Source organism: Ixodes scapularis, unplaced genomic scaffold, assembly GCF_016920785.2.
Source record: "Ixodes scapularis isolate PalLabHiFi unplaced genomic scaffold, ASM1692078v2 PGA_scaffold2__306_contigs__length_199485367, whole genome shotgun sequence".
Taxonomy (NCBI): domain Eukaryota; kingdom Metazoa; phylum Arthropoda; class Arachnida; order Ixodida; family Ixodidae; genus Ixodes; species Ixodes scapularis.
In genome coordinates, this window is record NW_024609857.1 from 93277291 (window position 1) to 93304754 (window position 27464).

Below are 27464 nucleotides of genomic sequence, written 5' to 3' on the forward strand. Positions count from 1 at the left end.
TTTGTGCAACGACTGAACGCGAGACAATCAAGCGCGCTGCGCGGGTTCAGCATGCAGACATTGCCTTCTTTGCTTGAGCTCACTTCTCTTCAACGTTCTTTCGCGGCAGATTTTTCACGTACCGGGGTCCCTTTTGAAAGAAAGCCCATCGAGAGAAACCTAGTGAATACTTCGACACAGAAATCTTTGAGTTAAAGAGGGATTTTTGTAGTAGCGTATGATTTAAATAGGAACAAGAATGTTGATGAACATGTGGCGGTCCTTACGTTTCAGTTTAGAAAGCGCTATATTGGCAGCGACGTGGGGACGGCAACACCCGACGTCGCGCGACCACGGTGGCTGGTAGGCGGGGACCAAATCTGGTTTTCCCACGGCCGTTGCTTTTAGGAGCGAGTGCTTCAGCTCACAAAGTAACTCCTACCGCGCAAAAACGTGGCTTCGTGTCACAGCATAACGGCATGGCTGGCACCCGGCACGCTAGCGCCGGAGCGTCCGCACACACCCGCGTCTATCGTTGAAACTTTCTTTTTTTAAAAAGACGCGAGACGAGACCCCCGAGACGACGAGTGTGTGAAACGCAAGACGGCGGGAATACTATGCAAGACCGGATAAACCATTGATGCAGGCTACTTTGTGTACGGCGGCCGCTTGCACCCCACAACACACGCATGCTCAATTACGGTACTCAGTTTAGTTTCGGTTTTGAAAGACGACTGAAATTGGTCCTTTGGCGCAGGCTTGGCGCGGATTACCCATATTTTGGCAAAATGTAGCAGGATGTAGCAAGGCTAGCCCCTTGGCGCAGTTTGGCGCAATTGGCGCAGCAATCACATCACTGGGAGAGCTTCGCCGAAAGCCCGCACGTCCCCCCCCCCATTGACATCATAGCACACGTGACTCGGAAGATACTGAAGAAGTTGAGAGGTGCCGAAAATCTCAATCTGTGTCCATTTTTAAAATAAAAACTAGGACACGTAGGCAAAAGCGGTTTTTGTTCTTGGCTTCAGAAAGGTCGAGACACCTACTCCCAAATTATTTCAGCAAAGCACTGAAATTGTTGCACAACTCCTTTAACGACTGGGAGCTGTAAATGTTTTTTCAAGAACCAATTTGTACTGGTTCGCACTTGGTGAAACCGGTAACCGAACTGTTATTTCAAAAGCACCACTGAACCAGAAACGAACCGGAACAAAACGAAAGCAACCCGAACTGACCCGTAATAATGACTGGTTCAACTCCCTGCTTTTAAAGGGGCCCTGCAATCATATTTAGGCATCTACCTTTTTTGTGGTTTCCAGGTCTCTTGGGGTTAGGGCAAGCCAGCGGGCACGGAGAGAGTAACTAAATATCAGTGCGTCATATTTTAACCGGACGACGCGGAAACCTCCTCCACCTACGAGGGCGACCCGCGTAGGCGAAAGCGCGCGATATCCGACGTCTTCGGTCCTGGGCTTACTACTGGTCAGAACCGCTAAAATCTTTTTTTTTTAGTCGAGATACAGAATATAAATGTCGCGAACCGTTTTAATTATGTATGAAAGTAGTTTTTGTTCGGTATATGAGATCAGAAAAGAAATAAATGCAGTTTATAAAGTACGGAAACAAGAAATGACGCGTCGACATACCCACCACCAAGCGGCGGAAAAAACAGCGCATATTAGAAAGGGCTAGTGCGATGAGGCGCTGACGAACGGCGTGCGTAGAAAGAACCCGGATGTACGCGGCGGCGCTGCGGTCGAGGATCCGACCGGTTCCGAGCGTTCCGAAGGCCTTCGGCGCCGGCTTTGCTGGCGATTTTGCCATTTGGCGGTATGGCAGCGCGAAGTGGCTCCCGTTCTGAACTGATATTTACCCCGTGTTTGCTGTCGTTTGTGGCCAATGAAGTGTTATGCCGAATTAGTCTTTAATCGTGCAGCAAATGCAATGCGAGCCGCCCTGACCGCCCGCTTCATACAGCCTATCCAACACGTGCTTTCGTGGCGCCCTCTCGAGCCGTCGACACGGAGTGCGGAAGCCGTGAGCGCTCGATGAGCTCACTATCCCTCCTCTAGTTCACGGCCGCTCAAGCCAGGACCTACTACGTCATGAAGGAGGTTATTTTTTGCTTGTTTTTGTAATTCTAATTTGCCTATAACTTTTAAACTAAAGCGAAATTTGAGAAAAGAAAAGTTTCATTAAGTTTCTACGTTCAGTGCGCTCAGGATCGGTGCAAATTAAAAATCAGTCAAAAAGGTGTTGCAGGGCCCCTTTAAAGGGATACTGAACCGAAATTTGGATTTCGCAAAGTAAGGCTGTAGAAGTGTTCAACAGGACGCTACGAACTCTAAAACATCACTCGTACATCGATATCTCAAACGGATGGCCGTACTTTTGAAAAAGAAGGGCGCGATCAAGCGAGTTCTTTGACGTAACTGTCCTCCGGGAGAATTTGAGAGTGAGGAGAAGCGGCCTCGCTTCTCTCCTCCTCGCTTTGGTTCACCAGCTTGACGGTACGTAGCGAGGAGGAGAGAGAATGGGAATCGTGACGTGCTCTGTCGCGTCGGCCTCGTCGGCCGGGTTCAATCGCGCACTTCTTTTCCAAAAAATACGACGATCCGTTAGATATATCGCCGTATGAGTGATATTTTTTGTTTTGCAGCTTCCCGCCTATCCACTCGGCCTTATTTTGCGAGTTTGAAATTTCGGTTCAGTATCCCTTTAACCCAGCCAATATTCTAGTCTCCGCATGGAACACAAATAAAAAATTGGATTGCTTATGTTAAAAAATGGCAAGAATCGTACAGCATATACAAATGTTTACAAGGCAGGTTCTGTGGGTGCTACAGTCCCTTGTGGTGGTGTCATATACCAACTGCACTTAGTTAGCGGTTTTCTGTTCTTGCCGTCGTGCATGGAGATTTGGGGCAGGTATACCCGGCGTCGCTTCTAACAGCGCACTATCGGTGCTGTTGCGCAAGTATTTGCCCGGCGTATGAACAATGCGGAAAACATCCTTTTTTCTTGAGGCAGAAACGAGTATAGACCTTTTTGATTCCCACTGATTGTAAGGTACATTTCCAGTCCTACTGAACCTCTTACAAATATTCCCGGTCAAACTCCCCCCACTGTACTTTATCACAACATCCAGTTTCTGATCATGCCACAAAATTGAGCATTCTTACAGCTTGCTTCGAGGCACAAACTTGACCAGTACAGGTGTTTGGCACTGACTCTCTGCCTTGAAACACGGAAGGGCATTTACGACGAGTATGATCGAGGGCCCACCTGGAACTGCTTGGCCGACTGGTTGGTGTCGAAATCCAGGTGGTCCTCGGGGTTAATGTTGAGTTTGTCCCTCAAAGGAGTGGCACTGGACAGCGGGGTGCTCCCAGGGATGCTTCCGGGAGTGCGGCCTCCTCTCGGAGTCGTGCCTGCAACGGCACGATGATGGCTACAATGTGCACTACAGCCAATGCCAAAAGTAAAGTCGGGGCTCTGTGACATGCAGTTGTAGAGAGCAGTTCTCGTCATTTGTCATGTGCACTGTGAGAAAACAGCAGAGCAGCACAGAACATATGAACATACTCGTTGATGCCATGGGGAGATTTCTGGCGATGAAGTATCGCATAGTCAATAGATCAGTAATAAACCCTAATCTTGTCTAGTTCAGAGTGAGGGCAATGATGCAACGTAGAGTGTGGGGCCTACACTTTACCACGAGACCTCCAAACACCTACCTCAACAATGGGACAATACCCTTGAAGAGATTTAACCAACATCATACTAACATATTGATTTCTTTTCACACCACTACAACTATGGGAAACTTTTTTTAGGAGTAAAATGTCCGCAAGTCAAGGCTACTACCTATACTCGTTGCTCAACCAAATTTAGTTTTTTTACGGCTTTCTAACCTTTATTCCCATTTGATCAGTATGGTTAATTAATCTGCCTGTTTTGAATAGTAAACAGAAGTTTCTGTAAGGAGTAGTAAGAGTTTACAGTCGAATTTTGTTAATTCAATCCCGAGAGGGACCGAAACTGTGTTTGAATAAAGCAAAGTTTAATTAACGGGAGTTTCCTCCCATAGAGATGCATAGGATGGGACCTGCATGTTAGTTTGAATTATCCGCAAGTTTGAACTAACAAGATTCGACTGTACTGATAATAACTGGCTCTAGATTGACAACACTCTACTGTCATACTACTGTCTAAAGTTTCACGAGTGCAAGCCAGATTAGGCATGTCTAAATTACTGTGCTATATCTTACTTCTTGTTTAAAATAGTGCACCCCAACATTCGAAGTTCAAAGCCCAGGTAAGATCGGTCCTTTGAACTGTGGTATACAGTCTAAGCTCATTATAACAGACCTGGTTACAAGAGACATTTGGATATAACATACCGATTTGTGAAGTTTGGTTCCTTTTCATCTATGCACCATTGACTCAACTTCATACCTGCATACAACATACTCCTTTTACGACAGACCGAAATCTTGGTCAAAATCAAGGTCTGTTATAACGAGCTTAGACTGTATAGGGCGAAGCTTGGCTTTAAGCATGCACAAAAATTGCAAAGCATTATCTTGAAGAGCCCTAAACAAGGCAGCAATTTCATAGAGCAGCTTCTCACCCTCCAAAGTGCCACCTGGTGTCCGGAATGGGGTAACGATGAGGTTGTTGGGGGTCATGGTGCCGGCCTTCTTGGGTGTGGCGACACCGATTTCTGTCTCATGAAGTGGAGTGTTGAGGCCGCCCTTGAGCGGAGTGTCCACATTGGTCAGGGCCATGATGTTCTGGGCCTCCTGCATCGCCCCGAGCAAACCCAAGTTCAAGAGTCCGACACGCACCACAGATAGCACAGTGTATACTTTAAGCCAATCCCCCTGTAGTTTTTGAAGGCTACGGGGAGTTTGTGTTCCGCAGCAATGCCTCCTTCACTTCCTGGTTTGTGGCTTCATAACGTCAGATTTTGCAGCTTCTGTATACCTGTATATGAAGCCGCTTGCAGACTAACAAAAAGGGTTGTTAAAGGACAACTCCGCTCAATTCCAGGAATTTCGGGGTTTTCGGTGATTATACATTAAGGTATACTAATAAAACGGCTCGACGTCGTTTGTTTCTCAAAAAAGGAAATATAATCCTCGTAATCCTTCTTTACTCCTGATCGCGAACCGAAACCGAAACTGCGCCCGCGCCTGGCAACATTGGTCCCGCGTCGTCTTAGTCTGGGACAACCCACGTGGTACGAACGTCACCGCACGACCTTGCCGACCGCGCGGACGAACGGATCGGCGGAGCAAGCGTCGTCGCGCCGTGTCGTCTGCTCCACGGTCTCTGCTATCCAACGACGTGTGCACTACCGTGGCCGCAGAGTGTTTTGACGCAGAAAAAAGCAAGTTGTTTTAAAGTTATGTTTTGGAACCATTAGTAGTTGAAGTTAAGTAAACCACTCGGAATATGCCAGGCATCGCAGCACAAAACGTTGCTACGAGACGCAGCAAGTTCGGTCTTCCCGACGACGAGCGCGGAGCGCTCGCTCAGACGCTCATTAGCGCATGCGCGTTTTGGATCACGTGGACATCGGTATGCATGCTGCTGGCGCCGCCTGTAGGCTGCACCTCAATAAAGTAAAAAACAAGAAAAAAAGCGGTCCCAGACTATGACGTGCGGCGCAGTGTTGGCTGCGCCAAAACGCGGTATTGACTGCGTTGTTCTCTGCGCCACATATCGGCCGCTAGAATTAGCAGATTTCGGAGACTTGAGGCATCTTAAACTTTGTTTACCAGTTTAACAAACTTTTAAGCTTAATTACGTCATAAAACTTGACGTGTAGTCTTTCTAGGTGATACTAAAGAGAACTGCGTTGTTTTTTCAGCATCGAAAATGAAGCGGAGTTGCCCTTTAAGGAGAAACATGGGTCCTCGCAGTAAAAGAATCCCTTAAAACCTTTTTTTTTTTCTAATGGCGTTTTGAAATCTACAGTTATTTTTCTTTTGATCTGCCAAGTTTCTTAATTTTAAGATTAATATTTGAGTTATAAAATCACTTTATAATATCTGTGTGAGCTGAAATTTCACTGAAGCTGATGCTAAAACAACACTTTCTCAAAACAAAAATTTTTGACTTCTTACAAATTTTAAAGAGGGGTATCTCAGCATCTGGGGCAAACAGGAGTACAGTAAACCCTCACTTGAGCAAACTTCAAAGAACCCAAGGAAATTGTTCACTTAACTGAAAGTTCATTAAACTGAATATATTCACTAGAATATGGAACAGCATAGGGCACAGCATACGTTTAGTCAAAAGTGTGAAATGCAATTTAAGGAGTCACATACATCGATATATACAAAGTGCATAAAAGTTATGTCGCTGGCTTTCTCATTTTTAAAAAAAATCTGTAATTTTCATTTGCACCAGCGCTCTTAAAGGACACGTGCAAAGAAAAAAAACACTTTTTTTTAAACAGATTAGATGGAAAAAGGATGTCATAAAACAATAATACAACGAAGAAAACAAATTTTTAGAGCTATATTTACGGCGCTATAGGAAAATTTCGCTGGCGGCCATAGCTGTGTGCACGACTGCTGAGCGCGTGCTGATGGCTAGCTTCTAGTTCTTTTGTAACGTGCATTCCACACCCTCAAGATTGCCGGTCGTAGCAGCCTATTAATGTGGGCCCGTTCAGAGCATGCGCTCTAGACATCACCCACAAATATGGCGCCCAGTGAATACTCCTTATACGAATTTATAGTTGGCACCTGCCGCCGCCGCGGAAAAGTGGCTTTTATTTATCGCATGACTGGCCCTTATTTATCAAGTGGTGCTTGCGCTCTTTCGGAAGCTTCGTATCGCATCTAAAAGTAACTTATCCATCTTTGTCTGAAGTATAACAAAAAACTAAGATTAATAGATAACTTTTAGAGCCCAAAGAAAACTCCTGAAAAAGCGCAAGAAGACGTGATAAACCTGTGCGCCGGTCAGACGACGGCGGCGGCGCCCCGAAGCAGACAAACTTGTGCGGCGGCGGCGACAGCGGCGTGGAGAAACACGTTGAAGCGGCGTTTGCACAACGCTCAGCGTGCGGCGGCAGCGTGACTTTGTGGCGGCTGCGCGCGGGCCTACCACATGACCAGTGGCGGCTCCCGCGGGCACCAACTACAAATTCATATAGTGCCGTAAATATAGCTCTAAAAATTTTTTTTTTTTTCGCTGTAAAATTGTTTTATGACATCCTTTTTCCATCTAAGCTGTTTAAAAAAATGTTTTTTTCCTTTGCATGTCTCCTTTAAAGTGCGTGAAGTGACAAAGCTGTGCAGAGAGTCTATGTTTTTTGCACTTCCTCTGGCACAGCTTGTTGCTGTGATGAAGCCATTCAGCAATGGAGTTGTCCACTGGCTTAAAATAACCTGTGCACAGTTGTTTCCTGTTGGGATTGAACGCAGTTTCTCCTTCAAACTTCAACTTCTGTTTCACTATCGTTCACAACGTCGACGGTGGAATCCCATGGTCCTTCGCAACATCCACTTGCCTTTAACCGTTGTCCAGACACTCAAGGATTATGAGCTTGTCAAATAGAGACAACCGCTTTTGTTTCGTCATGCTCATTACGAAAGTAAGCACAAAAACTGCCGTCCTGCCGTTGTTACCCAAAACTAAGATGGCCAAACGGAACCGATGACAAGAAAAAAAGACACATCAGATGGTTTGTTTTCATCTACTGCACCGCCGGTTTGCCTTGGCGGCGCTGTAAATGTCAGCACTGATACACCACCGCTGCAGAGGTGGCGGCGGCGGGGCGGCGGGTATTGGCTACGCCAGCACTGTAGAGCACAAAACTTTGTTGAACTGATTGCAAAATTAATCCTGGGTCAACCGATCCAGTTCGTTGAGCTGAAATATTTGCTAATTCGAAATTCTTTTTTCGTTTAACTGAAACATTTTTACATAAAATGCATAGGAAAATCACCAGGGATTTTTTAAAGTTCATTATTCTGAAATATTTGTTAAACCGATATTGGCTCAAGTGAGAGTTTACTGAATAACTTTTTAGCAATCTGTAGCTCAATGTAAAAAGCATTTAGTATTGAAAAAATTGGTCAATATAGGTATAGGAAAATTTTTAAGTGAACTATTGTTTTATTGCTTGGTAGCCACAGATAAAGCACTCAACTTCAATGTGTTGTAAAGTCACTTATAATGATTTGATCTAGAAAGTGCTTCCAACATGATAAAAACTTTCAGCCTTCCACTCTGGTGAAGAAGGAAAAGCAGCGGAGCTGTAGCTTCTATTCTCGGCGGTGGCTTTGCAGGCGAGCAGTCTGCTCTTCTTTCGCAAGGGAATCTGAAGCGCTCGACGCAGTGGAACTTTAGGCAATAGCGGCCTCGCGGCGATTGCGGAACCATTCGCGCTGCTGCGCACATCGCCGCTCGTTCCGTTCCCGCTCTTCTTCCTCCGAAGAAATGTTGCCGCCATTTATGAGCGACGGCGGCAACCAGTTGTCTGGTTCCCGAGGCTGGAAAGTTTGCTGCCATCTATGAGCGACGGCAGCAACCAGAGTGTTGTGTCGACATTTGTTTGGTACCGGATACGATCCTGGGGAAACTGGCCCAGCTCAGCTGTGAAAAACAGTGCACCATAGAACATGTAAGCGCTGACTCACAACTGATATTGTCAGCACTTCTGTGTTCTGTGTGTTTCTCTCCTGTTGTCCTGTCCTTTGTGTGCTGTTTATCATCATGTTGTATCAACACCAACTGGCCCAACTCACCACACTGCTCCTTCTTTTATAAATATGGTTTTCTAACATTGTTTTTGAAAATGAAGGCTTGTGAATTATAAGTAGTTTGAGAACTAAAATATCAATTTAAGAAAATATAACAAATATTTGATATCAGCACAAAATTCTGAACAAGCCTGTGCTGATTCATTAGGCTTGGCCAAAAAATAAGAAAGTTTCAAGACCAGTGTTTCCCCTTAAAGGACACATGCAAAGGAAAAAAACTTTTTTTTTAAACAGGCTAGATGGAAAAAGAATATTATAAAACAAATTTACAACGAAGAAAAAAAAATTTAGAGCTATATTTACGGCGCGAAACGAATTTGTAGTTGGGGCCCGTGGGAGCTGCCGCTGGTCATGTGGTAGGCCCGCGCGCCGCCGCGCTGCGTCGCGCGGCCGCAAAGTCACGCGGCCGCTGCACGCCGAGCGTTGTGCGACGCCGCTTCAACGCGTTTCTCCACGCCGCCGTTGCCGCACAAGTTCGTTTGCTTCGTTCGGGGCGCCAACGCCGCCGTCTGACTGGCGCACAGATCTATCATGTCTGCTTGCAGTTTTTCAGGAGTTTCCTTTGGGCTCTAAAAGTTACTTATTAATCTTAGTTTTTTGTTATACTTCAAACAAAGATGAATAAGTTACTTTTAGATGCCATAGGAAGCTTCCGAAAGAGCGCAAGCACCACGTGATAAATAAGGGCCAGTCACGTGATAAATAAGGGCCACTTTTTTGCAGCACCCACGGGCGCCAACTACAAATTCGTGTAGCGCTGTAAATATAGCTCTAAAAAAATTTTTTGCTTTGTCGTAAAATCATTTTATGACATACTTTTTCCATCTAAGCTGTTTAAAAAAAAAATGTTTTTTTCCTTTGCATGTGTCCTTTAGGGGAGACACTGCCCAGAAATAAAAAAATTCTGCAAAAAAAGTTGATTTTGAAAAATGACATCTTTACATCCACCAACATCTAGGGAGTGTTCCCAAAAAGTTTCATTAATTTTCACTGTATATTTAATTTTTTATAAATTATTTTCTGTCCACCAAAGCTATAGAAAAAGTAGGGTTTGGAGCACTTTGAACACATTTTTCTCCGTTCCAGTTTTTGGTATAAATTCCATTTTACTCAATCTATCGTTTGATAATGGCAAAACAGGGAAAGCTCATTCTTCCCTTTTCCTGACTGAAATTTAATAAGGAGTGCGGCTATGGAACTTTTTTGTCACTTTATGGATGTCTTTTGTAAAAAATTTCGACATGTTGTCGAAGACACAGAAGACCAAAAAGTTGACCAATTTTGCAGAAGAGAAAATTTATAGAAGTGAATTACTTTTTAGAAAAAATATTCCATAGCCGCACCCTCTAGGCATTCTCCTACGTATCTAGCAAATAAAAATCTTTAATATCGCAATAGTTTTCTAACGATAGATTAACTAAACAACGTAGGCGTGTTGCTGATAGAAGCTACTCTTATTTCCTTCTCATTTAACCGACAAACCTGAAATTTTGTTATACACCCTCTAGCATGACCACCAGCCTACCCTGTAAATTTCATTAATTTTAAGACAAGGGTTCAAAAGTTGACCCCCCTAGTGGGTGTGCCCCCTTAAAGCATTACTTTTTAATCCCAGCACATATTAAAAGAGATTGCCATGCAGGTATGCGTAGTTACAAACTTTGTACTGGTGCTTCCTTACCAGAAAAAAATTCTAGCAGCCTGAATATATATGTAGGTAGGTAATTATCTCTTGAGGGCTTCAATTTTGAAAAAGTTTCTACAGTTCTGGAGTAGTTTACTCTGATGGCGACAGTATCTAGATCTAGGAAGAAAAGTTAGGGAGTTAAATTAATTATATTTTCCCACGCTGTCTTTCCAGGAATAGCTGGTTATGTTAAAAGAGTTTCACTGTATAATTCTCACAGAGCTGTTGTCATTCTGAATTCTACGGCACCAGATAGGAACTAAAATGCTTCCTTCCTTATACAATGGTGATGTTAAAATCTAGTGTGGCCTTGTTTTATAATTTAATTTTTTGTTGAAGACTACTCAATTAAACTCCTTATATATTTCTTTTAACTGCTCAGGCAAACCAAGAGAGGTAAAGGTTTGAAGTTGTGTTTGAAAAAAAGATAAGACAGGTTCCGAGGCAGTAGAAGTCATTGAGAAGGTAGAACTTACTATGCATGCCTAGATTCTGACAGAAACAAGACATATATAGACCTAATAATCAAGAAAAAATATCAGTGACTAAAAATCCGTTTTATCATTCCACAGGAAAAATATTACTTTCCCACCAAATATAATTTTCATGAGCACCGAGAGACCGAAAACATGTTAGTTTAGAGAAAACTCAAATGCACAGTAGCAGGGAGTGAAACAACCCGAGTGACTACGGCGACTCTCGAAGTATCTGATGTCGCAGTTGGAGACTTCTCCGGAAACATGCGACTCCCCAGCAAAAACATTCTTGGGTGGTGTATTAACACCAGACATTCTAGTGCTTTGTACAAACATAATAAATCACTCTCCGGAAGTGTCGGGCGCTGAGCTGTGGGGAGCATCGAGGACACCCGAAAACTGCCTCCCTCACCATGAGGATGGTGTCCCTGCTGAGGGAGGGTCCCTTGGGGGTCCTCAGGGGCCCCGCTCCCCCTGGGGTCAGACTGTAGTCTGCCAGCAGGGGCTCTGAGGCCTTGTGGCCGGATTCCTCGGCGGCCTCCCGAGCGGTCTCGCTTGCCTTGCCCAGCTTCACCACCTGCTCCAGCTCAGACTCCGAGATCTGGGGCTCCGGCAGCACAAGCTTGCTCCGCTTGCGCGCGGGCTCGCTGCTGCCCGATAGCAGGGCGGGGGGCAGGTCGTTCTCCTTGCGCTGCTTCAGCTTCTGTTTGTCCTTGCGGCGCTCGCGCTGTGCGGGGAGGAGAGGGTTACGGTGTACGGTGTCAGGCGTGGACTCGGGTAGAGGCCCATGGCCTTTCTGCGGTGTTGCAGCCCTCGGGGTTGAATAAAGATTATAATAATTAAGGGGAATAGCAAACATTGTAAAACGGTTACGGTGCAGGTGAGCTGGTATAAGTTTAGCCTTTTCTTTAGACACCCTAGACTGGGCGAAGAATGTGAAGCGCACCCTGGGCCACATATTAATATTCCGCTTTGAGTCAAACGCTTCCACCTTTCTCCTCAATGAACGTAGCATTGTCAACGAACTCTGGAACCTTAAGAACTGTCGTGCCATATGAACGTTGGAACGGGAGGTTCTCCACCCACCTCTTGAAATGGCAAGGGCTACTTCAAGACCGAAAGGTTTGAAAACACCTTACTGAAATCAACCAAAAAAATACTCCCCCCAACTTCTTAGTATGCACCAATTGAAGGCCCGAATCTGCAGCACATAACAAATGAGCCGGCACCTGTGCGCCTGGAATTGCAATTTTTAGCTATGCGACCGTATAGGCCAGGATGCAATGTTTACAGCACACTTTTCGGAGATAATAAAAAAGCTAGAAACATCCCACATGAGGGACAACTCTAGAGTCAGGGACAAGTTAAGAACGCAGTAGAAGCTCTGCCTCTAGCACGGCCTTGTTGCCTTCATTCCCGCCTTGGCTTTACACGCTGACAGGACGCCGAAGTGTTATATCGATGGTAGAAAGCTTGAGCTGGAGGCAGGGCTTTCACCGCATTCTTAGCCTATCACCGACCAGTCGACAGCAAGTGAGGGCTCGTTAAGATTATTGTTGTTTGCGCACGTCACTTGCTCATGTTAGTTGTTGGAAGTGATTGACAAGCAGTCAAAGAAGAGTGAGTCCAGCTGGTGTATATCCGACATGGCTGAACCTGAGACGGGGAAGGGTAAGGAAGACAACTGTGTGTCGTCTCTCTTTTTACGTGCCTTTCTTATCCTTCCATGTCCAAGATTCGGTGATGTCAACTGACATTCCCTGCCGTTTAAAAAAAAATAGGCTAGAGTAATTGAACGACGGGCCAACCCGGCACGACGCACGTTCTCACCTCTTCCTTCTCCGAGCGCAGCTCGCCCTCGAGGTGCTGCTGGCGCAGGCGGCGGAAGTCTGTCTCGGTGGGGTCGTACACTTCATCGGAGGTGTCGTGCAGCCCTGGTGCGGGCCGCTTCTCGAACGGGATCTCCTTGTTGTAGTCGATGGCATGGCGCTTGCGACGGCGGGGCGGCAGGCTGATGCCCGCCATGCGCAGCTCCCGCCGCTTCTGCAGGGCCGCCAGCCGCCGGGCCTCTTCCAGCTGCTTCTCCCGCGCCTTGCGCTTGGCCTTCTTGCCCTGCGTGTTGGCCAGTCGGGCACGGGCCTCCGACAACATCTCCAGCTCTGGCCAGAGGGGTCGGGAAAAGAACCCAAATTAGCCCTTCAACCGCCGCTAATTGAAATGAAGGTCCCAATATTTAGCCCGCGAAAGAATGAAAACGATGCTTCTTGGAAGGTTGCGTATCAGTAGTCGGTAGATTTTACGACGTCTGTTTATAAGGGAAATCGATGAATGCCTTTCGGTGTTTATTTATTTTTAAGATATCAATGTATAGCAGTGATCTGCTTCGGATGGACGCAAAAAACTGGTAAAAAAAATCACGAAAAATTAAGAATTTCAGTCAAAGAGATTTTGAAAAAAACAATCCTAGGTGGAGTAATAAGTTTAAAAAATCTGTGTTTTGGGGTTTTAACCAATTTTACATTTTTGATACAGATGGATGTTTATAGATCAAAACTGAAAAGTCTACGCCTACTTGTTAGTGATTCCTTAATCATGAGCAACTTATGCAGGGAACATGCTTCTTTTGCATGGTTCAACAAAAGCATCAACAAATATAGTTTGCTCCACTTTAGGTATTTGAGCAAAGTCAAAGATGCAAGCAGAAGCATGTTGCCCCAAACAATGTTTGCACTCCAAGAACACTTTGGCAAAGACAATGAAAGCCCGGAGCTCTCTCCAATAGCTTCGGCTATGCTCACGTTTTTTGCAACGAGCCTTCTCTGCTACCTTTTCATAGGAAACCACACTGTACAAGCGACATCTTCAGACATGGCTTAGCCAGTTCATTTGTCTTTTTCGACAGCTCCCCATTGCCATTTACCGTCGAGCTCCTGCTCTTGTGAAATCAAGTGCTTTTTGCTGACCCTGGTTGGCTGAACATTGTCTCCAAGCAGTGTTAAATTATGCCAACAAAGGTCCTGGCAAAATGAGGCAAATATGACACAATGACAATGAAGAGGAAACTTGCAACACTCAAACAAGTGGAAAGTTTCAGAAAAATGTAATAATTACACTAAATTTGTTTTTTTTTAACTGCTTGATCATGAGCACAACTGCCCAATCTCTACAGAGTTTGAAAAAGCACTCGGCGATTATATTTTAATCTTTTGTCACCCACAGCTCTGATCCCAAATGGCATGCCCATGGATGCCATCTATGCTAAGAAGCATAGTACGTTGACTGGGGAGGAAGGGTAGCATTTGCAGGAAAAACTCAAATTCACAAGCACCTAAATTCTGCTAGGATTCCCCACAAAAAATAGGCACAAGGAAATTTAAAGAAAACAACAAAGAAAGACAGAGGGGCAATAAAAGCAATGAGAGCAGACACTGTGGTGTGTTTCCAACACACTCCTGCATGTATAGTTTCCAAACAGGCCATCAGACGTCACTAATAATTAAGAAAAGGTCCACTGCAAAACTGTCCTCAGAGGACAAAACATAAAATAACCAGTTTTAAGGCCCGTTCACACTCTTGCGACCGAGTACGACCGAGAGAGACGAGACCCGTTGAAACTTCTTAAAATTCCTTAGGACAAGAGAACACACTGGCACTCTGGCACCATCTATGCAATGACCCTGGAACTGCATATCACAAGAGCGAAGGTTTTGCGGGATTTCCGAGGTCAAGTGTGCATAAAACCTATAAGAAAGGCTCATTTATAACGTTGATGAAAGTTTTTCGAGCCAAGAAAGAAAGGATAATGCACGAGAGAAATAGAAAATATGCCAGACTGCCAAGTTTACACTGCTACCCAATAGATGGCGCAAGTGTGTCCTCTTGTGTAAGAGACATTAAGAGGTTCCAAGGCACCCGGTCTCAAGAAATCGCAAGTGTGTGAACGGGCCTTTACATGTAACTGTTGATGTAATGTAGCCAGAGAGCCTGAAATCAGCAAATAATAAAGGTGCTCATCAAAAGCCAAGACCCAAGTAATGAGGTCATGTTTGGCATCAATGAAAAGATATATTTGGATCAAAGCTAATACAAAATATTAAAGGTTTAGATATTTATCACCGATATCACTGTACGACTCAAAGGGCTCTAAGGATGCCTAAGGATTCTCACCATCTTCGTCCATGTCTTTAGGATCAGGGCGCGCTGGCTTTGTCTCTGGGTTAGGATCAATCTCTCCAGGCTTCAGTTTACGAGGGTCGTCAAGAATCTCCCCATCTTCCTCCTTCTTTTGCGCTTGGTCCCTGCACAATTGGGACACCATCGTTCAAAAGCTGACAATGGAAGGAGCAAGAAAAAACAAGCAATGAATTGGACTAACTGTCATCATGCGAGAAACAGTCTGGAAAATAGGTCATGGTAGCTTGTTTCCATGGAATGCATGTTCAATCTTTATCTTTCTCGCTTCACTTCCTCTTTCACCTATCCCTCCCCTTGCTTGTAAAACACCAATATGAGGTGTCTGAGAAGCATAACATGGCTAATAGCCTAAGCAGGTTTCTCCTTTTTTTCAAGACCACATTTTTTTATTCTCAAAGCCGTGTACCCTGCAAAAACCTTGTGCAAGTGGAAGAGGTAATATCACAGACAATGCAAGCATGAGGAGCCTGCCACGCTGCCTTGGCATATGTTCTAGTGTTTAACGAAGCTCTAATTCAGTCTAGGGCTGAAACACAAAGTTCAGGTTTATATCTCTAAACTTCATGACAAATCAAGAAATAAAAATTGGCTGTCTCTTTGGCAACTCCCAAAAGCATTCTTAATGTGCAGCATTTAGAACACCTTTGCTCACATCCACCTGAAAACAGTCAGACACACATATTACACATCGCACCGGAAACATTATCTGTGAACTGGCGCCTAGCTGGCCGGTCGACCGACGTATAGACCGACACGCGGGCTTGACGTTACGGAGCTGCGGCGGCGCTGCGATCACGCCGAAGCCGGGTGGTGTGGGCAGAAGGGCGCACGTTTTGCATGGGCGTCATAGCATTTCAGCATGCCGCAAAGCTGTGTTGCCGTTAATTGCACCAAAAGCTACAGAAAAAGTAGAGGAATGAGTTTCCACAAGTTTCTGGCAGACTCTGAAAGGCGCAGAAGGTGGATAATATCCATGGATCGAAAATAATGGTTGCCTCGTGCGGACGACCGTTTGATCGGCAAGCACTTTCTTGGAGGCCAAATGTGGCTTCCATCTCAATTTCTGTCCCGAGGCTTGCGTATGTGCAGGGAAACCGTCATTTGATCGAGACCACCCAGATTTTGTTCCCCGGTGTTCGCGCACAAAGCACCGGCCAAGCGCACGTCGGAGGCTCGCTACGCCCGTGCTACCAAGCGGAAGGGGAAAACGGCAGTGTTGCAGGCGTTACCAAAAAAAGTCACGAAATACGTTACTCACTACTTGCAAATAAAAGGAACGCGTTATTGACCTACGTTACCTCAAAATAAAAGGAACGCGTTACCGCTACCGATAAAAAGTAACGCATGTTACTTCTGCATCACTTTCTAAATTATGATTTAACACGTTTCACTATTCTGATTGTATACGTATGCATAAGCTCATATATCAAGAAACATTTTGTTCATGCAGAAACTGAACATAATTACTTTATCTCTTTTTACGGTTTCACCTAAATACTCTAGAGAAAAAACGCAGAAAACTCAGAAATTCACATGGCTTGACGCGTAAAAACACGGAAAAAGTTGAAGTGTAATTTCTTTAAGACTTGGGAAGAAGTAGTAACGACTAACGTAACTATGTTACTTGAAAGAGTAACATAAGTATGTTACCCGTTACTGTGCCCAAAAAGTAACGGGTAGGTTACTACGTTACTGAAAAAAGTTATGCGTTACCGGCAACGGCGTTACTTGTAACGTGTTCCCACCAAGACTGCAGAACGGACAAAGTGTTACCGTCATGCCTTGTGGTCATGAGGGTAGGAAAAGTATCATACCTTGACTTGAAGATGCTGTGTGTATTTAATCAATTAAGAAATACACCTCCAGATTGGCAGCAAGGAAACCGGCTCGAAGTAATCGTACGCCTCAAGAGACTTCAACGCCTGCACCGTGTCGGCCGTGAACTGGCTTGGCGAAAAAACTAAACAAACGACGACGTGAGCCATCGTTGTATTTGGCAGCAACTTCATGTCATAAGTCCAGCAGTCCTTGTTTACGGCGGACGGATTGTCGAAGGCAACACCGTCCACGCGCAGTTTGTCTCGATACCGCTACCGTTCAGGCTCGGGTAGCGAAATCAAATAATCGGGCATAACATACGACTTACGTTCTCACGAAATACGACGCACAAATAAAGCTAGAAGTGTCCCTACAACGTCAACAACGAGCGCACGCCACACGGCGAAAACAAGGAAAGCCTGACCACCAAAAGGCCGCGCATGCACGGCCTCCCGGCCGTGTTGGTAAACAGAGCCGCTCCGTGTGTCGGTCTATAATGGCGATGGATTCCTTTCACTCCTGTGCTCTCGTTTTTTAGCCGTGTCTTTTGCTCCGCCCTCTTCACCTTGCTGCGCAAGCTCATCATTGTTTTTCCACTGCTTTAGCGGCACACTAAGGTTGCAAGCAAGAAACTTTATAATCGTAGTTCGCTTTACTGCACCGAGCGCACACTGGGTAAAGTCCCCACTCAAAAACAGTTGCCAACAGCACACTGAGCACGGAATCAGCGACTGCAGGCTCCTTGCTGCACACCCTGCCGAGGCTACATCCCAGGTTCGGACATAAAAACGCTAAGGGCGGGCCCTAGAAACGCTACGCAATTAATAGTGCTTGTGACCGCAAGCATAATAAAGGTCAAACCAAGTGTTGCAGGTCATATGGCCAGGGAGGGTACCTTAGCTGTTCCATAATAAAGACGGCAGTTCATTGAAGCTTTGGCGCCTAGAACACGTCTCCGACTCGGTCTGCCTACCGCGTCCTCATCCGTAGTCCCTCAATTTTCACCCGATGACGTCACGCTCGTGCTGTTTTGTTGCCGGTGGCGATCCTGGCGGCAGTATAGCGGCAGAGGTGGATACAGCAGGTGCCTGTTTTGTGGTAGGCCGCTCTCCAGCCTGACAGTTTGTGGGAGTTTCAGTGGCCCTTGGGGGCTGCGATGACGGCGACACTCGCGTTCCTTTGTCTTTTTTGGCGGAACTTCTACGACCAACCGCCAGGATCGCGATTTCCGACAGGATGATATGCCAGCTTCCGTGACATAACTTCTTGCCACTTCGCGACACCTTTCGACACACATGGAGTATAGGACGCTAAACACGCCAGTCGAAGGCACATTCCAGGCACCATAATAGCAACCAAAGATGTTGAAGTTCCTTACTAAATATAGTAGGCATTCCAGGGAGGAAGTAATGAGCCCAGCAAATTTCTATACAAATCTCAGTCATCTCTGCTTCGAAGACGAAAGTCGCGCGGGCCCGGCCGTCTTAACGGCAGATGAGCAGTTACTCACAGGAGGTACTCGTAGTGCTCGAGGCACTGGGCGGCGGTGCGGCCGATGATGGGGGCAATGGTCCTCCACTGGGTGGGCATCAGCTTGGCCAGGTGCAGCAGCTTCTCCTCCTCCTCCCGCGCCCACTCCGTCTTCTTGATGCTCGGGTCCAGCCACTCGTACCTGCGCAGCGGTCGCGCACAAGCGGGTGCCCCGTCGAGCGCACGGGTGGGCACAAAAGCACGTACCAGCAGGCAAGTTATATGTCAAAACAAGCTTCAGAAAATGCAGTTGCACATTAATAGAGGAGTGTGTGCCACATTTCTTTTGCAAGCAGAATAAGCCTGTCTTAAACAACAACCATAGATGTCAACTGAAGGACTTCGGCGCTTGTCATTTAGCTAATGCCAACTATTACTGCCATACAGCATATGCCTGAGTCAGATTAATTAATTGCATCTTACAATATTATGGCAGCCTGTACGGTTGCCAAGGCAAGGGAGAACACTATTTCGCGGAAATATAAGGTGTACAAGAAAACAAGGTCAGGGTAAATTAAGCCTTAGACTGATGTGCGAGCCTGGACTGGTTTTCTTTAACCTTTGAACAATATTTAGTCACTATTTAGTAGCTTGAGAAGACTCAATTTTGATAAGTATGTCCTTTTTGTGATTCACCTTAGAATGGTTATTTAAAAATAAAAACAATGTCGAAAAGTGAGATTACTGTGTTGAGAAAAATGGCACGCTTGGTTTAACCAGTGAGCCACACTGCAACATCCTTGAGTAGTTGTTTCCTACATACAAACAAAGGTTCGTTGATAAATGGCACACCAGCTCAGAACATACTAGATACACCGCAAAAACGATTCAAGCCTCTTCTGATTTAAGGTTGCATTCCGAACCAGAAACTAAACTCCGAGCTTTCGCAGGATTTCGATTTGTACAGACTTGTCTTTAGCATTGTTGTGTGCACCACTAATACCTCTGTCACACGGGTAAAGTTAATATAATTTCCATTAAATTGTGTTTGTGCAATCGGCAAATCAGCTCGCAATCCCGATCACAAGCGTTACAAGTGGAACGCACTGCACGAAGAGTGGCGTGCGCGGAGTGGCTGATCTGTCAAACATCATACAATGACAGTGACAATGCCTTTCCGTGTGACAGGAGTCCACTCAAAACTTCGGAAAACAAGTTTTCCAGTACATTGGTATGCTCTACAAAGGCAATTGATGTAATCACGGAAATGTCACTTGTTCGACTGGCCATGTCTGTCTGGCATGGCGCTGAACATCGTGAGTTTTCTTGTCTAAGTGCAAATGTCGAGAGAGCGCTTTCACAGTCCGGAATGATTACAAGAGAGAGATGCAATCAGTTGACTGACAAAAATTAAGGAATGTACATGTTCCTTTTTTTTACAAGGTGCAGTAAAAACAAGCGGTTGTAATGTTGCGCTATATAATGTCATGAAAGTATGTGACAAAAAAATTAATTGTGCATTCTGATTGTAAAGTCAAGCTTAGCGAAGCACCATACTACACAGATGCCGTAAAAGCAGCGAGGTCCAAATGCGAGACAAACTTCAGTTGGTTTATCGTAACAGGTGTGAGTTCTGTTATGATCGCCGCATCGTTCATTTCTGTGGTGAGCTTACCATCTTGCTTTGCACTGCTTCGCCGACTTCCTATGAAGCAGTGACGCGATTCTGGACCACTGATTTTTGCCATATTTCATCACCGCCGCTTTGAGGATTTCATCCTGCAATTACAACGAGAATTCGGTGATACATTGACTCGTAATAACAGAAGGTTGATCATTTCTGCAGTAATGCTGCAACAAACCATGGCAGTAAGCAATGAAATGATCAAATGTTGGTCTCCTCCTGCTGTTGCGATGTGTCCAAAAATACTCTGGTTTGAGAAGTCAACCGCTCTAGCCGCACACAAAACCGTCACCACTTTTATAACGCTGAATATTTTCGGTACAGAGACGTTTCTAAAACACATTACACTAATTGAAATAACACTTTTCCCTCGTATAACTGAGAAAGCGATCGAATTAAAACATTTTGTTTAACCCTAATCGTATAAACGAAGTCGAGAGACCATCGCTGGGAAAATGCGTTACCTCTGTGTTCCTCCAGACACCGCCTTTTATCATAATACGAGGCATCTTGAGAGTTGTTCCGGCTCAGTATCCCAGGGGAAAGAAGGTGTAGGTATCACATGTATTCCAGTATTTGGCGACGTTCAAACACACCACACCACAACGTAGTTCACCGATCACGATCACTCGATCGACGACCCAACAAGCGGTGATGCGCATAGCGATCGGCAAACCGGAATCGTGCGAGTGGTGCGGGGACCAACGAAAGAGGAATTCGTCTGCTCGAGTGGCAGCTCAACCGGCTCATACGCTCAACCGTGAGCTCAACTGGCTCTCCTGCTCCACAAATCGTGAGCGAGGCATGCTCGAGTCTGGTTGAGGCCATCGTTGGTTGGTGCTGCAACAATCAGTTTAGCACTGCGTTGCTTCGACTAAATAAATATTAGTTACAAAGTGTGGCATATGTTAGTTGTCCAAGCCGTAAAGTTATTATAACGTCCTCTAGAGTTTCAAATGGCGCTAGTGTCTTTGCGAATTCCGTGGCACAAAGTGAAGCAACCAACAACCAGTCAACTTTTGCGGTTCTCCGCTTGCACGTGATGTCATTCAAAGAGCGCTCCGATGGCAACCAGAGAAGAGGGGAAGTAGCTCCCCCCTTACCAAGGCCCCGTTTAGTGACTCCCATATTATCCCAGATTAGTCGTGACGTCACTGTTCTCCTCCCAGAAGATTATAGAAGATTAACCCGTCACTCAAAATTCCTACAAAAGCAGCTTCCCTCTCCCTCTCTTTCATGGTGGCCAAAAGTACGCGATGTGACATCAGTCACTTTTGTTATTTGGGTCGTACCGTATCACCTTCATTAACATTATAAAAATCTTTTTTTTTTCATCAGTGAGCGATGTTTAACTTCGCTATATTTCAAATCCAAATCTGTGTTCCACAGTAGGTGTGTAAAAACGACAATTCTGAGCAAAATAACAAACCAAAGGAATATAGAGTGGGTTCAAGGTTCGTCAGCTTTCCGGTGTCCAGTATGAAAATGACCATGTAGTGCATCTTTACGAGCGGTTAATGACATTCAAAAAGTAAAGAATAAAGGACGAGGGCTATGAAAGGTGTCTCTTTTTTTTATTATTTTCTCTGCCGGGTGGCTTTTATCGGACACTTGTTCTCAAAGATTTCGAGCATACGGGCGATGTTTTGAACGTAGAAAAAGCATCTTCGCACAGAGCAGGGCACCTAGGTTGGACATTTACGTACACATTTTAAAGGGATACTACAACGAAATTTCGGCGCTTATTTTATGGTCTATGTATTCAAAGGAGCAGTATCACATCGAACACACCAATATCTTGTTAAAAAAGTCACGAAAAGTAATTTTAAAACGAATTAAACGATTAACAAAGAGCACCTAGTGGATGTCGCTAACGCATTGTTTGTAATGCCCGTCTAGGAACCTTGACAGCTAGTGACGGTGAGTGTCTCGCCTCCGGCCACGCCGAGACAAAAGGGGAAGGAGGAACTCCCGTCTTCCCGAGAATCCCTTTTGTGTGTCACAGAAGTCGCTACTGTCTTCCTACGAGATTATAGAAGATTAACCCGTCACTCAAAATTCGTACAAAAGCAGCCGCTTCGGTGGCTGGAACGACTAGGCCATCCCCTCGACGTCAGCCTCGCCGTAGCTTTGCTCGTCCCGAGACGACCTACGTCACGATTGCGTCGCATGTCACGTGCTCTAAGCTGGTCCTTCTCCGAGCGCTTGCTAGAGTGGGCCGTTTATAGCAAAAAATACAGCCACCAGGCTCAAAATACAAACGTGCAATTGTCATTTAGGGATATTGTGGATCATATTGAACCATTTTTTGAAAACGACGGATATATTTCAGATTTCGTTGAAGTATCCCTTTTTAAAGGGATACTTCAGCATCCCTTTAAAAGGTCACCAATCAGACGCCAATACGTCACTTCCTTGACCTTCTAAAATGTGCATGTAAATGTCCAACCTATCCCTCCAGGGCTGATAATCTTGCTCCATCGTCTCAAAGTCCTTTACCCGGGAGGGCCATGCTGCACATCTGGCGATGTAGGCGGGCCACCAGAAAGGTCTGGCACGCGGCCGGCCGTACTCCTACTCGTTGCTAAGTCTAGACCGTCGTTACGGCCGCTGGAGGCCCGTGTTTCAACGGGGGCTCTCACGGTGATGAATGGGTGCAATGCGAGCGAGCGCTGACTTTATTTTCATGCAGTGCTGAGATCCGATACTTCATCAATCAAAATCAAAACCATACCGCTCCTCCCCATAGCCAAGGAGGTCCCATAATGCAACGCGCGCACTGTGGCTTCCAGGGATTTCTGGAAGTAGTCTATCGAAAATCAGTTGAGTTGGAGCGATTGATTTTCATTTGGGAGGTTTCGTCAGTCATTCCAGCCGTACTTATTTTCACCCGAGAAATCTAACTCAATTGGTCGGCAGTAAAACTTCTTGCTGTGTTTACCTGCGCACCAACACTGGTATGTCAGCAGCACAAAGAAAACGTCCTCCAGCTTAATATTCTAAATTTAAGGAAAGTCACATATTCGAAAATGCATGCACTGTATTTGGTCGTGATGGATCGTGAAGCGGTGACCAATGGGTTCCCATAATGCCTTGCGGGGCACAATGCCGCTAGGATCGCTTCGATTGGGCGCCGCCATAACCGAACTTCAATTTTCGTTTCCTCTTATTACGTTTACTTCGCTTCAACATGACCGCAGCAGGGCAGGTTATTGCCAGGGGTGTCGCGAACCGGTCGAGGTTCGGGCTCGACCAGGTTCGACTTTTTCGACCTTCTTGTGAAAAGTTCGACAAAAGTTCGACTGAGGTTCAACTGCTATGCGCATGCGAGACCGACAGGCCAGTTGGCTTCAGATTAGATGGTGACGGCTAAGGGATGAATTAAGGGTAGCACTGATTGGTTATTTCAGTTAATACAGTACAAACAATTAAGTTATTGACTTCATCAGTGATTAGAATTAATTTCTCTTAGTTGCAGCTGTCTATAAAATTGAAATAACCCTTTGCATAAAAAACAAATCCTCCAAACCTAGACATGCTTGTATTAAGGTCTGGCCACACTGCCCACAAAGTCGAACCCACTGATCTCAATGATAGAGATCAGTGGTCGAATCGGTCGAATTTGGTCAAAAGTTGGAAGGTTCGTCGACCGGTTCGACCCAGTCGAACCCCGAAAGTTCGACCTAAAAATTCGGTTCGACAAAAGTTCGCGACACCCCTAGTTATTTTCATTTACCTACAATAATTCGTTTATTTCCATCTACGCTGATGGTGGAGCTCGAGGGAAGGAACTGAAATACAGCTTGACAAAGCCCTCACCCCCTAGGCACAAAAGCAGAGGTACAGGAAAAAATGCTACTTCATGCGAAAGTACAAAACAGGTGGATAATATGCGCACACAACACACAAATAAAAAAAAAAAAAAAGACTGAATAATCCTGGAAATATTAAACAAACCGATAGATCACTGGTATTTTACCTATCTAGGTTTACAAAATATTCTCAAAGTTGCCTAAATGACGTCCTAGTCAGATCCAACTCACTAGCATCAAACTGGTTGAGCAATTTAGGCAGCGTATATCTAATCATCGGATAGCCGTAATTCGTCCTCGACGCTACCATTTCCCAATGTTCTGCGTGACGAGTGGGGTAAACCGGTTTCTTTACAGATAGATATCCCAAATTCGTGAGAAAACACGTGTTTCTGTAGCTCTCCAATTTAAAAATGCATAAGTTGTATATATTAATAACGCAGAGAGCCGTAAACAGACCAGCCGTATGAGAGTCAAACGGGACGCCACCGATAGACCTCAACGCCCTTTTTTGTAATAAAAGTATTTTCTCAAAGATTGAATATGTGGCTGAGCCCCAGACGAGATGGCAGTAATTTAAGTGGGAATAAAACAATGAATTATAGATTAGTAACTTCACATTCTTTGGCAAAATTGATTGACGACGGTATATCAATTCAGCTATTCGTGACAGTTTAGGGATTATAAAATTAATGTGATGTCCCAGGACACATTTTCAGAAAAAATTACTCCCAATACCCTGAAAGGGCTCAGAAACTCAATTGGAGTTTAATTTAGGGTGATATCTCGCGGCGACATATTTCTCGCGTTAGTCTGACCGATTTACTGTTGATGTGAAGAAGTACAGCTTTCGATTTGTTTATGTTTATTTGTAAAGGGTTCTCCGACTCCAAATTTCCAGTTTGGACAACGTCAGATTTGCGGTGTCTACTAGCACATCCTAATGTTTCATTCTCCCCAGCATTGGCTTTTTTGGAAGCTCGTCAAAGCCCATTTCACTGGCTCGGCATCTGAGTAAGACAAGAGAAGGCCAGTAATGGCGGCTGTAATCCGGCGCGTGTGCAAAGATTCTATTGGGCTGAAACCGATGATGGGGACGCTCATTATCTGTGAGCGCAGGGGCGCTCTTAGCTTTGACAGCAATGCAGAGACTGCCACAAACCGTCTTGTCGCGAGAGTTCTTTTTTTTTTTTTTTTTCAGTGTTAGAGTTTGCAAAAAACTGCAAAAGAAGGTAAAAAAGAAAGTTGCGTTCACAGTCATGTGATTGCTGCAGCATTTGCGCCAAACTGCGCCAAAACGCTAGTACATCCTCCTACATTTAGCCCAAAAGTGAGGAACTTACGCCAGCATTGCACCAAAACTTTATTTTACATTTAATACTGAAAATATAATGGCTGAGGCCCCGCTACAAGTCCGGATCGTTAGGGCAGGGTTGTGCGAATTTTCATAACTTTAGATTTTATCCGCAAATAACGTGATATCCTATTTGATCTCTCAAACACTGACAGTACTCGGAATTTTCGCAATATCTCTTACGTTCCTGCAGTCAGCTCTGGCGTGTAAGTTAGCTTTGTTGAGTGCGCTTCTCACTGCGTACTTCAGTGAAGCGGCAACCGCGAAGTAAATTTCTTGCTTCGCCGTAGTGCATCCGAGTGATAAAGAGAAAGCATTACCCCAAAGCAAGACGTTAAAAAAAAAAAGGGGGGGGGGGGGGGGGGCGGGGGGGTGCAACGATTTCCGGACTTCGGTAAAAAATTTGTGAAGTAGCCCTCTGACACTTCTGAAGTAAAGAACAGAAAACCGATTTCGCCTGCGTGTGATTCTGGCACCCCTCAACTCACTCCCAGTCTTCAGGGTCACAACTTGTCGCACCACTAGTGGCGTAATTCGGGGTGCCGTGTAGGTTCCCGTGTGCTCTCTCGGAGGACGCTTCCTCTCATCTCTCTGCTGACATTAGCGGGCGTTATACTGCAGCTTAGAGCCGAGCGAGGTCACGTAAGCTTCTCGCCGTAGTTCCTTCGGCTGCCACTCGCGGCTGCAGGTGGGGGAAAAAGCTCGACTTTTGCTTTGCGATTATGCAGCGGAATTGCGCCATTTTTTAATAAAAGAGATGTTTTCTCTATTCTCCTGGACACGATAAACAACGTAAAAATGACGAGATGCAAATTCTTTTAACCTTAAAATCGTTGCACCCCCCCCCCCTTTCTAAACAGGCAATCGTCAAATTTAATATTAAAAAAGAAAACAAGAGAAGAAAAAGGAGCTTCGTCAGTGTTAATGTGACAGCTCTTAGTTGCAGTAAGAATTTATAAATTAAACTGTAGCTATTATTTATGACAGGCTGCGCTCTCCTGGCAATATCATTTTTTAAGTCGGGATTAAGCGAGTGTACTCGCAAGAACATTTATAAATATGGACTGCTCTATCGGTTTATTTCTATTTGAACTCAGTTGTTTAGTTGTCACGTTTATGTATGTTTTATCCGTTCGATGTACAGACAATATAATAAATTAAAACTAAATTCGATGAAGCAGTACAAGGAAGTTTATGAATAACCTTAACGACTTTGGCTGGATTGCTTTAAGAGAGCGCATACTTATCGTTCGCGTGCCGATCTCTGTTATTATGAGGTTCTACATTAAAAAAAATGTCATTACTTTTCATAACTTAATATTGATCAAAAGTTTTTTTTATTTACAATTTACAGCAATTATTTACATTGCAAAAAACGCGCAGTTAGGTCAATTGATAATTTACCTTGGACTGAATTGACTTCCCCTAGCTTTATTAAACATGGAATATTAACGTTGGACAATCTTTTTTGCCTAAAGGTCGCAATTTCAGTTCATACTCAAATAAACACGAATCCCGCAATATTTTACGAAACATACTTATTTAAGCAAACAAATTACAATTTGAGACACCAGCAGTTTTCAAAACCTAAAATAAGAACTAATTACGGTACACAAAAAGTATCCTACCAGGTAACCGATCTTCTCAACAGAAATTATTGTGTATTCGAATTAGCCCAGACAATAGCGTCCATGTTTCTTTTCAAAAAATACCTTACGGTATACTTCAATGTGCCTAGTGTGTATTCCTAGTATAGTTCACATCAAAATAGATTGTACATTTTTTGAGTCTCATATTTTTATCTTCTCAGATATTGTTTTATTTTTGATTTATGCTGTTTTTGATTCATTTCCTGTGCCCTGCTGCTGAGTGCTGTAACGGGGGTTGGGACCTAGTCAGGTGATTCGTTTTCGCCTTTTGTCCCAACCTCCTTGACAATTGTGTCAAAAATAAAAATAAATAAACAAACAAACAAACAAACAAACAGACAAACAAACAAACAAAGGGTATACAGGAGCTCCCTTGACTACTCCTCCACGAGCCGACTCTACAGAAAGGACGGCAACGCGTAAATTCACTGCAACCCGTCCAAATGTCTGGTCGTTGAAACAACTCGTCGAAAGCAAGTTTCGCCGGTCTCGCGGCGTAAACAAAGCTTCCTCGGCACACCGAGGTGCTGCGTCTCTTTGTCTTTGCACGCCTGG

General features: G+C 44.8%; 1 protein-coding gene across 1 annotated transcript in view; it reads right to left on the reverse strand.

Moving 5' to 3' along the window:
• The window catches only part of LOC8041160 (cell division cycle 5-like protein), a 40408-nt gene extending 19556 nt beyond the window's left edge, over window positions 1-20852 (reverse strand). Inside the window, exons 1-8 of the mRNA XM_029981029.4 lie at window positions 20559-20852; window positions 20086-20189; window positions 18451-18612; window positions 15096-15226; window positions 12759-13087; window positions 11341-11655; window positions 4613-4784; window positions 3265-3410 (exon numbers count right to left, since the gene is read on the reverse strand). Of these exons, the coding sequence (XP_029836889.1) occupies window positions 3265-3410; window positions 4613-4784; window positions 11341-11655; window positions 12759-13087; window positions 15096-15226; window positions 18451-18612; window positions 20086-20189; window positions 20559-20603 (1404 nt within the window). The 5' untranslated portion in view covers window positions 20604-20852. The remainder of the gene's footprint in view (window positions 1-3264; window positions 3411-4612; window positions 4785-11340; window positions 11656-12758; window positions 13088-15095; window positions 15227-18450; window positions 18613-20085; window positions 20190-20558) is intronic.
• Window positions 20853-27464: the final 6612 nt, after the last annotated feature.